General features: G+C 36.9%; 3 protein-coding genes across 3 annotated transcripts in view; 2 read left to right on the plus strand and 1 right to left on the minus strand.

The window, feature by feature from the left end:
• Positions 1-11: 11 nt before the first annotated feature.
• On the minus strand, positions 12-3,372 carry LOC134789486 (gem-associated protein 2-like). Its single transcript, XM_063760063.1, has 4 exons — positions 3,023-3,372; positions 1,187-1,511; positions 669-768; positions 12-151 (listed from the first exon to the last, which is right to left on the minus strand). Exons 1-4 carry the CDS (start codon positions 3,260-3,262, stop codon positions 43-45), a joined length of 774 nt encoding a protein of 257 aa, XP_063616133.1. The 5' UTR covers positions 3,263-3,372; the 3' UTR covers positions 12-42.
• A 270-nt stretch (positions 3,373-3,642) lies between these two features.
• On the plus strand, positions 3,643-9,147 carry LOC134789793 (probable RNA helicase armi). The gene is made up of 6 exons (XM_063760441.1): positions 3,643-3,803; positions 3,882-4,289; positions 4,751-5,157; positions 5,610-5,762; positions 6,268-8,559; positions 8,651-9,147. Exons 2-6 carry the CDS (start codon positions 4,100-4,102, stop codon positions 9,005-9,007), a joined length of 3,399 nt encoding a protein of 1,132 aa, XP_063616511.1. The 5' UTR covers positions 3,643-3,803; positions 3,882-4,099; the 3' UTR covers positions 9,008-9,147.
• A 505-nt stretch (positions 9,148-9,652) lies between these two features.
• Positions 9,653-13,151, plus strand: part of LOC134789819 (protein hook) — a 32,380-nt gene continuing 28,881 nt past the window's right edge. Inside the window, exon 1 of the mRNA XM_063760469.1 lies at positions 9,653-9,933. Coding sequence (XP_063616539.1) covers positions 9,843-9,933 — 91 coding nt within the window. The 5' untranslated portion in view covers positions 9,653-9,842. The remainder of the gene's footprint in view (positions 9,934-13,151) is intronic.

Here is a 13,151-nt window from a genome sequence, read left to right on the forward strand (position 1 = left end):
AACCTGTATCTTTGCTATTATTTTATGTACGTCATCATCAGGCTAATCAGCTAAGTCCAACTGTCCGAAATACCTGGCAACTAAGCAAATAAATAGATTCAGAGGTGCAGCCCTCAATGAGGCATCTTCATTTTCTTGGTTAATATGTGACCTGAAACAAATAAATAATTAATTACTAAATGATGAAATGCATATCAGAACCATATAAAATTTGATTAGGAAATTAACAATATCAAATCATCAATTAAAAAAGAAGCATGATAACTATATATAGGTAGGGTGACTGCTATAGTTATGGGCCACTACATAGTAATTGGCCACTCTTAACAATAAGGCCTCAATTGGCTTGTTTCTTTCTGAGTGGCTAATTACTATGTAGTGGCCATTAACCTTTTGGACGCCAATGACCGATATATCCGCACCGCGGGTTCAACCCCAAAGACTGATTAATCGGTCTCAGACCACAAAGCAACATAGACCTACGTGCATATGCATAAAGTTCAATTTCAGTTTTGACACTTTGGTGACGTGGCGTCCGCGTGACAGCTTTTGTGTTTGACACGGCGTCGAAAAGGTTAACTATAGCACCACCAGTCCAGTCCAGTCACCCTAAATACATACAGTAAATTGCCAAAATTATTATTATTAAGCACATAAATATCACAAACCTAATTTCAGCACAAGCTCTGGCTAGATTTCTTAGAAGGTTTATTGTTTCCGAGAGTGTAGGGTGTGGTATTCGTGCTAAGACTGCATATATCCATCTACCTATAAATAAAAAGCATAATGTTATTTTTTGGTAAATAAAGTACCTGTAGGACCTTATATTATAGTATAGAATAGTGGTTCCCAAAGTTGACTGGGCTACGACCCACATAACAAAATCTGCCAACCAAGAGATGGGTCTCCTCAACCTCTTGGTTGTCTTAAAAAGGGGGCATATAATATTATTTGTAATGCTCAGATGTCCTAGTAGTTTCAAGGCCCACTCAATATTTGGTGGGTCGTGACCCATAGTTTGGGAAATGCTCATATAGAATGTGGTTTAAATATTGGACAAGAAGTCATAAAAGTATTCTAGCATGGTAACCACCTTACAGTAATAATGTATATTGTATACACATGAGAGTTTTATTTAGACTACTAAACTATCACACAAGGTATCATACTATCACGGTGCTCTTACCTGTTTTGTGGTCTATAGTGTGACCATGTTGAACTTCTCTTATAATATCTGTAAGCATTTCCAACCCTATATCAAGCAGTTCGGGACTAAAGCCAAGTATATTTGTCACAGTGGAATCATGGTCATTAAAAAATACTTTCCAACCCACAAGTGATTGATCAGGAATTACTATTTTTTTCACTTTAGCACTCCACAAATTTCTTTTGGTAAGGTTAGCAATTATGTTACTCATGTTTGTGCGAACATCTGTGAAATCCTTAATTTGAATTTTTTGCCATTCTATTGTAGGCTTAAGTTTATCTGGTGCTGGTTTCGTCCTTGGAGGCTGCAAAAAATACATACAAGCTATACTTTGTATATTTAGGTATTTAAATAAAAGTAAACAATTAATTTGTCCATTTTCAGGTAGTTATAACATTTAGGTTAACCAACCAAATACAAAACCTCCTGGATCTGTCACTGAACGACCTGACTTTAACCTACATTATTTGATTGTGTAATGTTTTCATCTACCCTCAACTGGCTTAGGAGCCATTTGTGGGTACGGACTATACAGTGAGATACAGACTATTTTCTTCTTCTTCTTTGTCCAACCCATGTTCCCAGTTTATCTGGGGTTGGGTCTCTGGGGTGAGATACAGACTATAAGTAGATGAATTGAAAAAGTAAGATCACTATGACTCCTAACTATGTTAACACATTCAGTGCCAGCCCGTGCTACGCGCTACGAGCGTAGCTAGAGATGGGTAACTACCCGGGTAAATACCCGAGAGCGGGTATTTACCCGGTAAATATCCGATATTTACCTACCCGCGGGTAAATACGCGGGTATTTTCGTTTTTCTTCTAAATTTGATGTGTTTAATGGTATGTGAGTATAAATAAGATTAATTTAAGTATTTTTTTACAATGTTACATAAAATGTATGTTCAAACTAATTACGAAAAGGTTGCTATGAGGTGAAGTTCGATTTTAACATATCAGTCCAATTATGAAAATCGTGTAAAATCATTCCCTGGCTTCCGGAAATGTTTTAAAATGCTTTTAATATACATTAGAAAGATGAAAATAAAGAATACTTATGAATGATAATAAAAAAAAATTGTGCAGTATCCCAACTTGTGAAGCTTATAAGTCAAACACAGTTAGTTTTAGGACAAAAATGTATATAACCTTTTTTGTAGAAAATTATGTCTACTTTAGTTTGTACATACAACACTTTTCGATATTAATGACAGATTCCAAGAAATATGAAAAAGTTCACTTTTTCCCCCCTCCCCCCAACCGCACCCCCCGCCGACCGAAGTTGGAATGTGTATTATCAACGTATAAGTACGATAATTTACTCAAGTCTAATAAAAATACTCTTATGACGGCCTTTTTTAATATTTATTAAAATTGTACTAAAAATTCCTTAGTTACAACTGCAACTGCAACTAAACCATTTCTTTTTAAATGACACACAATAATTACAGCCATTAACTCGGTTTATATCTCCACTTTAACACAAATCGACATGTGCAACAAGAAATGAATCTACCCGTCCATTTGGGTAGATACGGGTAAATACCGGGTAGATGGGTATTTACCTGGGTGGGTAAATTGGGTAAATACCCGCGACCCATCTCTAAGCGTAGCCGATAACACGGGAAAAACCGTATGTAGCGAAAAGCGCCTACGAACAGTGAACTCCCCTAGGGAGTCGCTGGCAGTTTAAGTGTTAATGAACTTTTACTCTAATAGAAAAGTGGTGTAGGTGCTAAATACCCAAATGATTACTTGACTCAACTCACCTTCATGTGCCTTTATCCTACTAAGGATATTGAGAAAAACTTACCTCTTTGTAAAAACGTGATTGATTTTTGGTAAACTTTGTTATGTCGTTATCGCAGACAGTTACTGCAGCAATATTTGCACGTTCTTTCACAACTTTAAGAAGATATTCTTCACCAGTGTTTGGTATTTCGTTAACTTCCACATCGGACCTGATTTCAAAGCATTTTGGTAACAAATCGTCATCATCTGTTTGATTCTCAATAGTTGCTGTATAAATTACGCTTCTTTTCTCAGAACCCATTACCGTTAATATTTATTTTATTGTCCTGTAGACTGTTTACTCATAAGCGATTTAACCGAATGCAATGCAACAAAGTGAACAAAACAAAGTAAACCTAAACAATCTAAACCACCTGCCTGTGTACAGTGTGTACCCGGCATTGTTGTTTTTAATTTTTGACATTGACAGCAAGTGCGTTCGGATATTAATAATTGTTTTTTTTTGTTTGTAAACTAGCAAAATAATTTTTCATGTAGTTGCTACTGTTGATTTTAGTATTTATTTTGTAGTATCCTCTTAGCAGTTTGTGGAACGGGAACAACATCTAGCCCAACTAGTCTTCTTTGCTTAAGTGACAAGCGTGCGTAAATCTGAGTCTGTAAGATGGTATCTGAACGTATCCACCTAACCTAATCCGTTTGCTGGATTTGTGTTTTTGTTTCCAGGAGAAATAAATATTCAAGAAGTAAGAAATAAATAATCTAATCGATCGGAAGTAATGTCTACATCGAGTAACAACTCCCAGTCTGCTTATTCTCCGTCGGAACCCGAAACTCCACAAGTAAGTGTCTTTTCGTGTGTACAGGTCCACTGTTAAACTACGCAAATTGTTTTCTGTAAGTATTTGAATAATTTGCAGGGCACAGCAAAGAGTCGTATCCAAGCACTGGACCAATCTCTTAACAATGTGGATGTTAGTAACAGCAGCTGCTCAGAGACGTCGGTGAAAGAAAAAGAAATGCACCAAAAACGGATTCAAGCCCTAAGAAAGGAACTTGAATACATAAAGGTGACTGAGTGGGCCTTCGATTACGATAAAGGTTTCATTCAATAATTGACTTAGAGCCAAAAGTGAACATGTTGTCCTATGTGTTGTCTTTCTTTAATAATTTGTTTTCTAAAGAACCTGAAGAAGATGATTATTCAAAAGAAAGTTTTTTAGCCGATCAACTATTAGATATAGAGACCTTGAAAGAAGAATTAAAAGATGACATTGAACCAGAAAGTCAAGAAATTCCAAGGAATGTGGCTTGTTTTCAGAGAACAGGTATAGCACTAACATTTTATTTTTAACAGAAGATAAATTATGTAAATGTTTGCTGTCTGCACTAACTTGCACCATACAAATATTATGTTTTACACCTATTCAAGTAAAATCATAAAATCCTCACCAAGGTTTTCTTTATCTAAATTTCTTAAAACTTGGTATGTTGAGGATGAGGGATGGGGTTGAAATACCCAGTGTCAAGTATGATTAATTGCAAGTTAGGTACACTAATTGCCACAGTAAATATGTTAAAGGGGTTGTAGCACTTTTAGGGTAGGCTGTATACTTGTTTGCCACCAATGGAGGATAAAAAAACTTTCATTTTTGGTCCCTTGTTCACAGTATAGCACATGGTGGATAATTCTAAGGAACTCTTTTAAAAATAAACACCATTTGATACCAACCTTTTCCAGTTTTCTAATACTCATTCTCTAGTTTGAACTACAATTTGTATTTTTTAGGGTTAATAACATACACAGGTGACAACAACTATGTACTAATAGATGGGAGCCTCTACTTCGACATATCAAATTCAAACTTAACATTCAGTGTTAATGACAAGGTCCTATACCTAGGATATGAGGATGACAATGAAACAATTAAAGTGGTGAGAGTCCTAGAAAACTATGGACCATTCTGGGGTGATTCTATGGATATTGAAGAGGATAAGTTCAAAGTTATAGAGCATGTTATAATAGGGGAAGTTGGATATAGGGAGGAGAGACTGGTGTATTTGAAGGATAATGATCTCAAGTTTAGTCTTGACGAGGTGGAGGCGACTTTTATACCGATGAAGGGAGACTGGCTGGAGCTGAGTTGTACAGTGCAGTACCAGGATGATAAACCTGCTGATATCTCTGCTGCTCAGGTAAACTGAATAATTTTTCTTTTAACACATTTGTTGCTACTAAGTGCTACGGGTTACGCTCGTAGCGCGTAGCAACGTCTTTGCCGTATGTAGCGCGTAGTCGCTACGAACAGTGTACCCGACAGTCGGGTTCTTGGCCCTAAATGTGTTAAATAAATTTTCAAGGCTAGATTATTTTTGTTTGCAATTGAGAAAATGGCAAACTGGGATTTTGACTCAATGGAACTTTAAAAAAATTAAATCTAATCTTATTAAAAAAAAACTATGTAAGGTGTGGTGTATTTGAGTGTTTCTGAATAGAAACTCACCTGTAAGTCCATCATCCTAGAGTCTATTTTTCTCTATTACCCAAATACACCTTATACATATATTCTCAAGTGCACACTGAGGTTTTCTTTAACTACTTTTTAAAAATGGAACAACATGCAACATGCAAATTGTAAACATTTCAGGTACTGAAGGTGCTTTCATTCAAGCCACTACGAAGTAAAGTAAAGAGCACAGTAGTCACCAGCTGGGACAGGGACTCTGGGACTTGTGACAGACAGTTCTTCTTCAACCGGCAGTCTGTGCAAAATGGGAGCATTCCACAAGTAGGAGCCAAGGTAAGTAAGTAGAGTGTTCCTTGTGTGAAAGTGGCTTTGGGGTAATAAACTAAACTTCTGATATTAAAAAAATAATAAAATAAACTTCTGATATTAAATCCTTTGAGCCACCTGCCACCCTAGTTCGGTGAAGTTGAGATGTTTTCTGGAGTTTCTTCAGTAATCTGATAAATCTTTATGGTAATCGCAACTCCGTATTAAACTAGTATTCAGGGCTTAATATTACGATTTTCGTGGGCATCCACTCATGCTCTTATTAAAGTTTATGATTGAATTTTTTTTATCTATACATATAATTTTATTTTTATAATGGGTTTTGTCACGCAGTGACGATGTCACCCCCGTAATGAGATCTAACAGTAATACTGATGTAGTAGAGTAGTATTACCTACACCACTACATCATCTTTAAGTAAAGATTGCACAACATCCTGGCCTCGATGGCCTGATGGTGGCGATGCCAGGACGATGTTGCAACTACCTATGTATATTTTACTGTTTTCTAGGTCATGGTGGAAGCAATAGAAAGCAATCAAGGAGCTTGCACATGGAGGGTAACGAAAATGATGATTATAGAAAGTAGCCCTGTCCATCAAAACAACAATGACAACAACAAGAGTCCCGAGGAAAACATAACACTTGAACTGGAAAAGGAAAAGAGAATCTCAGTAACATATCCTCTTGTATTTGAAAATGTTGACTTTCACCAAAGTGAAAATATGAATTTAGTGATCACAAACAACAGTGATCAAAGCTATTTTCTAAATAAGTGGATCATGCTTAGCAAGAGGAGGGATTCACAGATTGAAGTCAAACCCTTTCTCACTCGCCCAATGAAGATATATCCCGGACGCACGGTTTCGTTTACCATCACCTGCTACCCAAAGTTATTGGGAAGTAGCAAAGAATGCTTGATATTTATGTTCAACGGGTTTCAAGTAAAGAGATTTATTAATATCAATGTTGTTGACAACAATATGAAACACATTAACAACAATGCATATGTAAATGACTCTGGATTTAAGTCTGAACAAGAAAAGATTGATGGAATGAAGGATGTGAGGAGAAATAAGGATAGGGGTTTTATCCCCGGTGTGAGGCCAGTCAGAGCGCCAAATTTCGTGCCAGTTAGACTGGGATCTTTCCCAATACCTGACAAAATGTGGGCTGCTGTATTAGGAAACTCGGAGCAAACAGTGTATGGTAATGATTATGACAAGATATTGGACAGGATAGAAATGGCCTTGCCCTGTTTATGCCAAGAATTGAACATTACTAACTATCTCGACAGATGGCATACGTTGCTATTCATGGAGGAAATACAAGCGAATATTTGTATGAGAGTGTATGACATGCCTAAAGTGTACTTGATCCACTGTCAGGAATATTTGGGGATTGAAATAAAGGGGTTATGCGAAAGAAGACCCAGCTTGATAAAAGGTGATAGAGTGATTGTTAAAGATACTTGGAGGTCCACACAATTTGAAGGTTACATTCATGTAGTGAGAGGGGATTTGGTTTTAATCAAGTTCAATCCTCAGTTTCATGAGACTTATTCGGGGAGTGACGTTGCTGTAGAGTTCCACTTCAATAGATCTACTTACAGAAGGGCTCATCAAGCACTCAATTTAGCTATTTCAAATCTCGGCCCTGACATACTATTTCCATCGCGTCTTGTGACTCGCCCGAAGCAGGTATCACCTCATGACATAGGCAACATAAAATGGTTTAACAAACTCCTTAATCCCGGTCAAAAAGCTGCAGTCACAAATATTCTTTTAGGAGAATGTCGTCCCATGCCATACTGCATTTATGGACCTCCTGGAACAGGTAAAACAATCACTGTGATTGAAACGATTCTACAAATAATCTCTGTAATACCGGATAGCAGAATTCTAGTTGCGACGCCATCAAATAGTGCAGCTAATCTGATCACTGAAAGGCTGATTGAATACAGAGATCGTTTCTCTGGCTCCATGATTCGACTCATAGCCAATTATCTACTTGATTCTGAAAACTTACCTGATGTTATAAAGCCCTTTTGCGCTACGTTGGACATAGCCAGAGAAGACACCTCTAAGCCAAACTATCAAGTCAGGAAAGATGGAGTGAACCTGAATTGTCAGACATCTTTCATCGGAAGACATCGTGTAACTATCGGCACTTGTTTCTGCATTGGGTCGCTGGCACAGATGGGGTTACCGCGCGGTCATTTTACACATGTCATCGTTGACGAAGCAGGACAAGCAACTGAGCCAGAAATTATGATACCCCTTACTTTTACAGACAAAGAAAACGGCCAAATCATTCTTGCTGGTGACCCACAACAGCTGGGGCCTGTGATATTATCGAAATACTGCACGGAATTTAACATGAATGAGTCTTATCTGTCTCGGATTTTGGAGACTTTCCCATACCAAAGAGATTTCGAAGCTTATGAGGATGGGTTTAATAAGAAGCTGGTTACCAAATTGAACTACAACTATAGATCTTTAGAAGAAGTCTTAAAACTGCCGAGTGAGATGTTTTATGACGCCTCTCTCGTGCCTAAGATGGGCAGAGACGAAGCATGGATCTCCAATACCATAAACACTGTTTCGGAAGTTTTCGACTCATCAGAGAGAACCGAAGGGGGTGTATACGTATACGGCATTAAAGGAGTGAACGCTAGGGCAGAAGATAGCCCTTCGTGGTTCAATCGGGAAGAGGCCGCCATGGTGGCTCTGATGACATGCAAACTTTACAAGAGGAATATCACACCTGATGATATTGGAATTATCACACCTTATATAGCCCAGGTACTGCTTTAAATGCTTTAAAGTTTAAAACAAATCATAGCAATTTTCATACTTAAGTTTTGCAATAGCTAAACCTTATTCTTTCTTTCAGACAAAATACTTTCGAGTTCTTTTCGAGTCTATGGGACTACCTCAACCAAAAATTGGAACTGTTGAAGAATTTCAGGGGCAAGAGAGGAAAATCATTCTTATATCAACAGTAAGGTCGACCGAGGCTTATTTAGTAGAAGACCGAAAACATGCGCTTGGTTTTGTCCAAAATCCTAAACGCCTGAATGTGGCTTTGACCAGAGCCCAAATTGCCGTCATTCTTTTTTGCAATCCTCATCTGTTGTGTACAGATCCACTATGGGGCAAAGTTGTCAGACAAGCAGTAAAAGAAGACAAATATAAGGGATGTGATTTACCTTACGACTTTGAGACTGTAAATACAGATATTACTGTCTAACATACTGTGCTAAGGATAAGATATTGTGATCTGCGTACGCCGATTTTGTTCATAATGTTTCCATGCACTTTTGCACCTCCCCGTTCGTGAGTATGTGATTTTGAAACTGAAATAAATGAGGGAAATAATCAAGCACACAATTGTAGTTTAATTTTGTAAATGTGGGAGTAAATAACCCAAAATCGGTAATTCTCAAATATGTCTGTGGTCTAATTGCCGCGACCCTGTATGAAAAGAGTCGTGGCAATTAGATATAACCGCAGACATTCTCAGAGAATAACCCAAATTACTATCATGCCTAAATGTAGATGTTAGGGAAACGACGAGACAAGCGGTTATAAAATGTCTATCGTTCTCTTACAGATTCCGAATGTCAGTTCTTCGATATTCATGCGTGTAGCCCTCGTCAGAGGGCCTAAACTCTTGATCTTTCATTGCATGGATTTTTTACCAGGAAACGCGAAAAACTAAATTCGTTATCTGCCTCTCTATCGCTCGAATGTGCAAGCACAAGAATGATAGAGAGGCAGATAACGAAATTTCAGGGGTCCTATATTATACTCTTTGCTCTGATGTATGCGACATGTGCCGTGTGCAAGAGTTTTTAATATTATTAATTATCTTTGTAAATGCAATCACGACACCTATCTTTGTAAACGCACCAGCAAACGTCACGCTACGGTTCACTACTGTCGACGGGAAACATTTCTTATTTTTCTATTTATATCTAAAAGTCCTAATTCTTATTATCCGACCAAATGTGATATTTAATTAAGCACGAGTCTACTGTTAATTTAATTGACTTTACAGTGCAATACGCTCCATTCATGCCAGAATGGAGCAACCAAATAGCATAGTTTTGTGTGACAATCTCATTAAATGGTTGCAGACCTTAAATCTTAAGGCTAAACATGGAAATCCATCAGGTAAAATAGCATAAATATTGTATAAATATAACTGTGTTAGGATATCGCTATATACACTCTTGTTATCAGTGACACTGCCTACTTTGATAGGGTAACTCAAGAATGAATAAATGGGATAATGAATGTGATTGTCTCTTGATTGCTTGATCCACATACAAGTGAAGGATGTACCAACACTTACATTTAAGCTTGCATTTAAATCTTAGAGAACATTATCAGTACAACAACCATTTAGTCTTAGGCCTAAGTAAAGGCCTAGTCATCTGTATCAACATAGATTATTATCAACATATTACCAAAAAACAAAATGAAATATTTAATACTCTTTTTGTCGTGAGTTTGGATTCGTAACAAAATAAATCTGGTATATTCAGAGTCCAGGACATTAGTAAATACTACTTCTCTATGAGTTATCTTACAGATAGTTGGTTTGAAACAATAGTACTCAACCACCCACGGCTTAGTTAGTCATCAAAGTATTTTTTGACAATTGAATAGCTGTTTGGTAATTTCATTCGAAATGGCATCTTATTCACTGCAATTGTAATACAAATTTAATGTGCTGGATCTTATTGGAGTCTGGTGTCACCCTGAATAGAAAAGGGATTAAACAACTCTTGCTTTGTTTTGTGAGTTGAGATGCGGTCATCCGCTGCAATTGATTTGGTTGTAACAAATTTTATGCAAATAAAATTTTTGTAGGTCCCACTTATCTCAGGCAGTTAGTACAGAAGTTGGGCAGTGATTTTATAGTGGATATAATCTTAATTGTAGGACTAAAACTAGTTTAAGTACTAGATTTTGACCTACTTAATATAATACTAATTGGCTTCATATGAGCCTTCAATCAGTCCACAGTTAATCATAATAACTTCTTACCAACGGCTCCAGTTATATGATACACCTGTAAAGCAGGGATTGGATACCGGTATTTTTTGTATGGGAACGATAATGGTATTTTTTCGTGCTTTGTTAATTATGCCATTTCTAATTGAGCGATCTAATAATACGAAGTTTTACCTAAAAACGCAACTGAGTCCTACATTTGGAGTATAAAATAATTCGAAAATATGATGATTTCGTTTTTTTTTGTGTAAACCGGTTCCGATCCCTGCTGTAAAGTATGAATGAAATTAGGAAATGATGCCTTACACATGCTGAATCATCATCATCATCATAACTTAACCCATTCATGGCCACGAACCGCTGAGCGTACACAATACGCCGGGCCACCATACAAACCGTTTTTAGCTAAAACACGTATGACTCAGCTTATGGGTCTCGAGCCTGGCGCGCACGGTAAATAAATCGCCGCTTATGAAGCCGGCCAGTTGAACAGCATGATGCAACATTTTTACTAACCACCGTTTTTCTGTGCCTATCAAAAAAAAACTAATTACTTATTGCAGTTTGGTAAGGCGGGTTCAAATTCCGGTAATCCATAGCCATGGTCACAAAATACGAAATCACAACAGCACAGGAGGAGTATAAAGTCGCCCACGAATAAATCGTGACTAAATAATATTTATTTCCCATGTTACTCCAAAATACATCTCTAATAGGGGGGATGGGATGAATCACTTCTTGAACTCTTGTGACAAATACGTCAAATACCACATGAAAAATAATACCGCCGCCGCCGCTCGGATGCATTCCTTGTTTATTGTCCAAGTGCGTCCGATAAGCTTACACCTAGTCGGTCATTTATCTTTGTTTTGGTAAACGCCATTATATTAGTAACAATAGAGAACTTAAAATGTATTATAATACTTCTAATCTGCCGTAGAAACCACGATGTTTTAAAGAACTTGTAAATATTTGTCACAAACTATTTGTAATACAATACATATTAGTTAGTGATGACTGTTTCAACCGCCTTGTTTTATATTGAAACGAAAAAAAATGACCTTAACATCATTGTTAGTAGGTAATTGCCTAAGATACAATACAACGATCACCAAATATTATGACATGTACAGTGGGAGAAAAACCTAGTTGCCTTACCCCTTATACAAAACAAAATATTATTATACTACGGTTTGGTTCCTACAAAATGTGGCTTACCATCATCCAAACAGTAATCGGTTGTAAAATGGTACAATATCAAATAGCTTCAACATGAAATAAGCTTTAAAACAAGCCGATAAAGTTTATTTTAGCCTGCTACGGAAACATTAGTAGTTTTTACAAGTAGCGCCAGGCCACGTGACCCATACCTTGAGCCATGTCAATAACTTCAGAAATATATATATATTTTTTAAATATGGATTTTTCTGTTTGCTTGCATCGCATATGTATCTAGAATTTCAGTATATTTACTATATTGCACTGATAGTAAACCAAACTTGAATATTCTAGACCCTGTTTTCATTAAAAAAATACGTGTTTATAATTTTTTAACCTAATATACCTTGTAGAAATGGTTGTTAGCTTATATGATACTTACGTTATTACATCAAATTACGTTTCGTTTAAGTTTAAATCGGAATTTATTCAAGACTCACATGTGAGTCACTGGCCCTGCGGAACTGTTTGAGCATGACCCATACGCTGAGTCGCTGGCCCTGAATGGGTTAAGAGCTTTGCTCTTGTCGGTGGAGTAATCGCCAATCATTTCTTTCTTGTGTCAGTCTTTTAATTTCCACATACAACACAGTATTTTGCATGCTGAATACCACAACTCATTATTTGTCGTAAAATTCTGTCATTCAAATTGCCAATTTTTTGTTATTTGGGTAGTCAAGGTTATGCTGGCCAACTTTTCTAAAAAATTATTATTTACCAATATACAGCACGCTGTAAAAGTGCATGGCCACTTTATGAATTAATTCCATTCACAATGTGTCCATGCAATTTTGTAGCTTGCTGTACCTTGAGTGACTTACAATTTTTTTGTCACTTGTCATAATGCTAATCTAAATATATAAACGTGAAAGACCTGACTGACTGACTGACTTAAATCAACGCACAGCCCAAATCGCTGGGACTAGAAAGTCCAAATTTGGCAACTAGATTCCTTATAAGGTCTAGGGGTCCACTAAGAAAGGATTTTTCAAAATTCATCCCCTAAAGGAGTGAAATGGGGGTCCAAAGTTTGTATGGGGAAACAAGATTAGTTAGACTATTTTATTCCAAATTTCACAGGAGTATTCCTAAAGATAAATGAGTAAACACGTGTTTCAGGTTTTTTGAAAATTGAACCCCTAAGAGGGGGGAAA

Source organism: Cydia splendana, chromosome 4, assembly GCF_910591565.1.
Source record: "Cydia splendana chromosome 4, ilCydSple1.2, whole genome shotgun sequence".
Classification (NCBI taxonomy): Eukaryota; Metazoa; Arthropoda; class Insecta; order Lepidoptera; family Tortricidae; genus Cydia; species Cydia splendana.

Excerpts from the sequence above, each read along its gene's own strand:
- LOC134789486 (XM_063760063.1), bottom strand. The coding sequence starts at position 3,262 with ATGGGTTCTGAGAAAAGAAGCGTAATTTATACAGCAACTATTGAGAAT. Across the intron at positions 769-1,186 it reads CACTATAGACCACAAAACAG|GTAGATGGATATATGCAGTC; the intron begins GTAAGAGCACCG and ends TTTTATTTATAG. Across the intron at positions 152-668 it reads AGAGCTTGTGCTGAAATTAG|GTCACATATTAACCAAGAAA; the intron begins GTTTGTGATATT and ends TATTTGTTTCAG.
- LOC134789793 (XM_063760441.1), top strand. The coding sequence starts at position 4,100 with ATGTTGTCCTATGTGTTGTCTTTCTTTAATAATTTGTTTTCTAAAGAA. Across the intron at positions 4,290-4,750 it reads GGCTTGTTTTCAGAGAACAG|GGTTAATAACATACACAGGT; the intron begins GTATAGCACTAA and ends TGTATTTTTTAG. Across the intron at positions 5,158-5,609 it reads CTGATATCTCTGCTGCTCAG|GTACTGAAGGTGCTTTCATT; the intron begins GTAAACTGAATA and ends TAAACATTTCAG.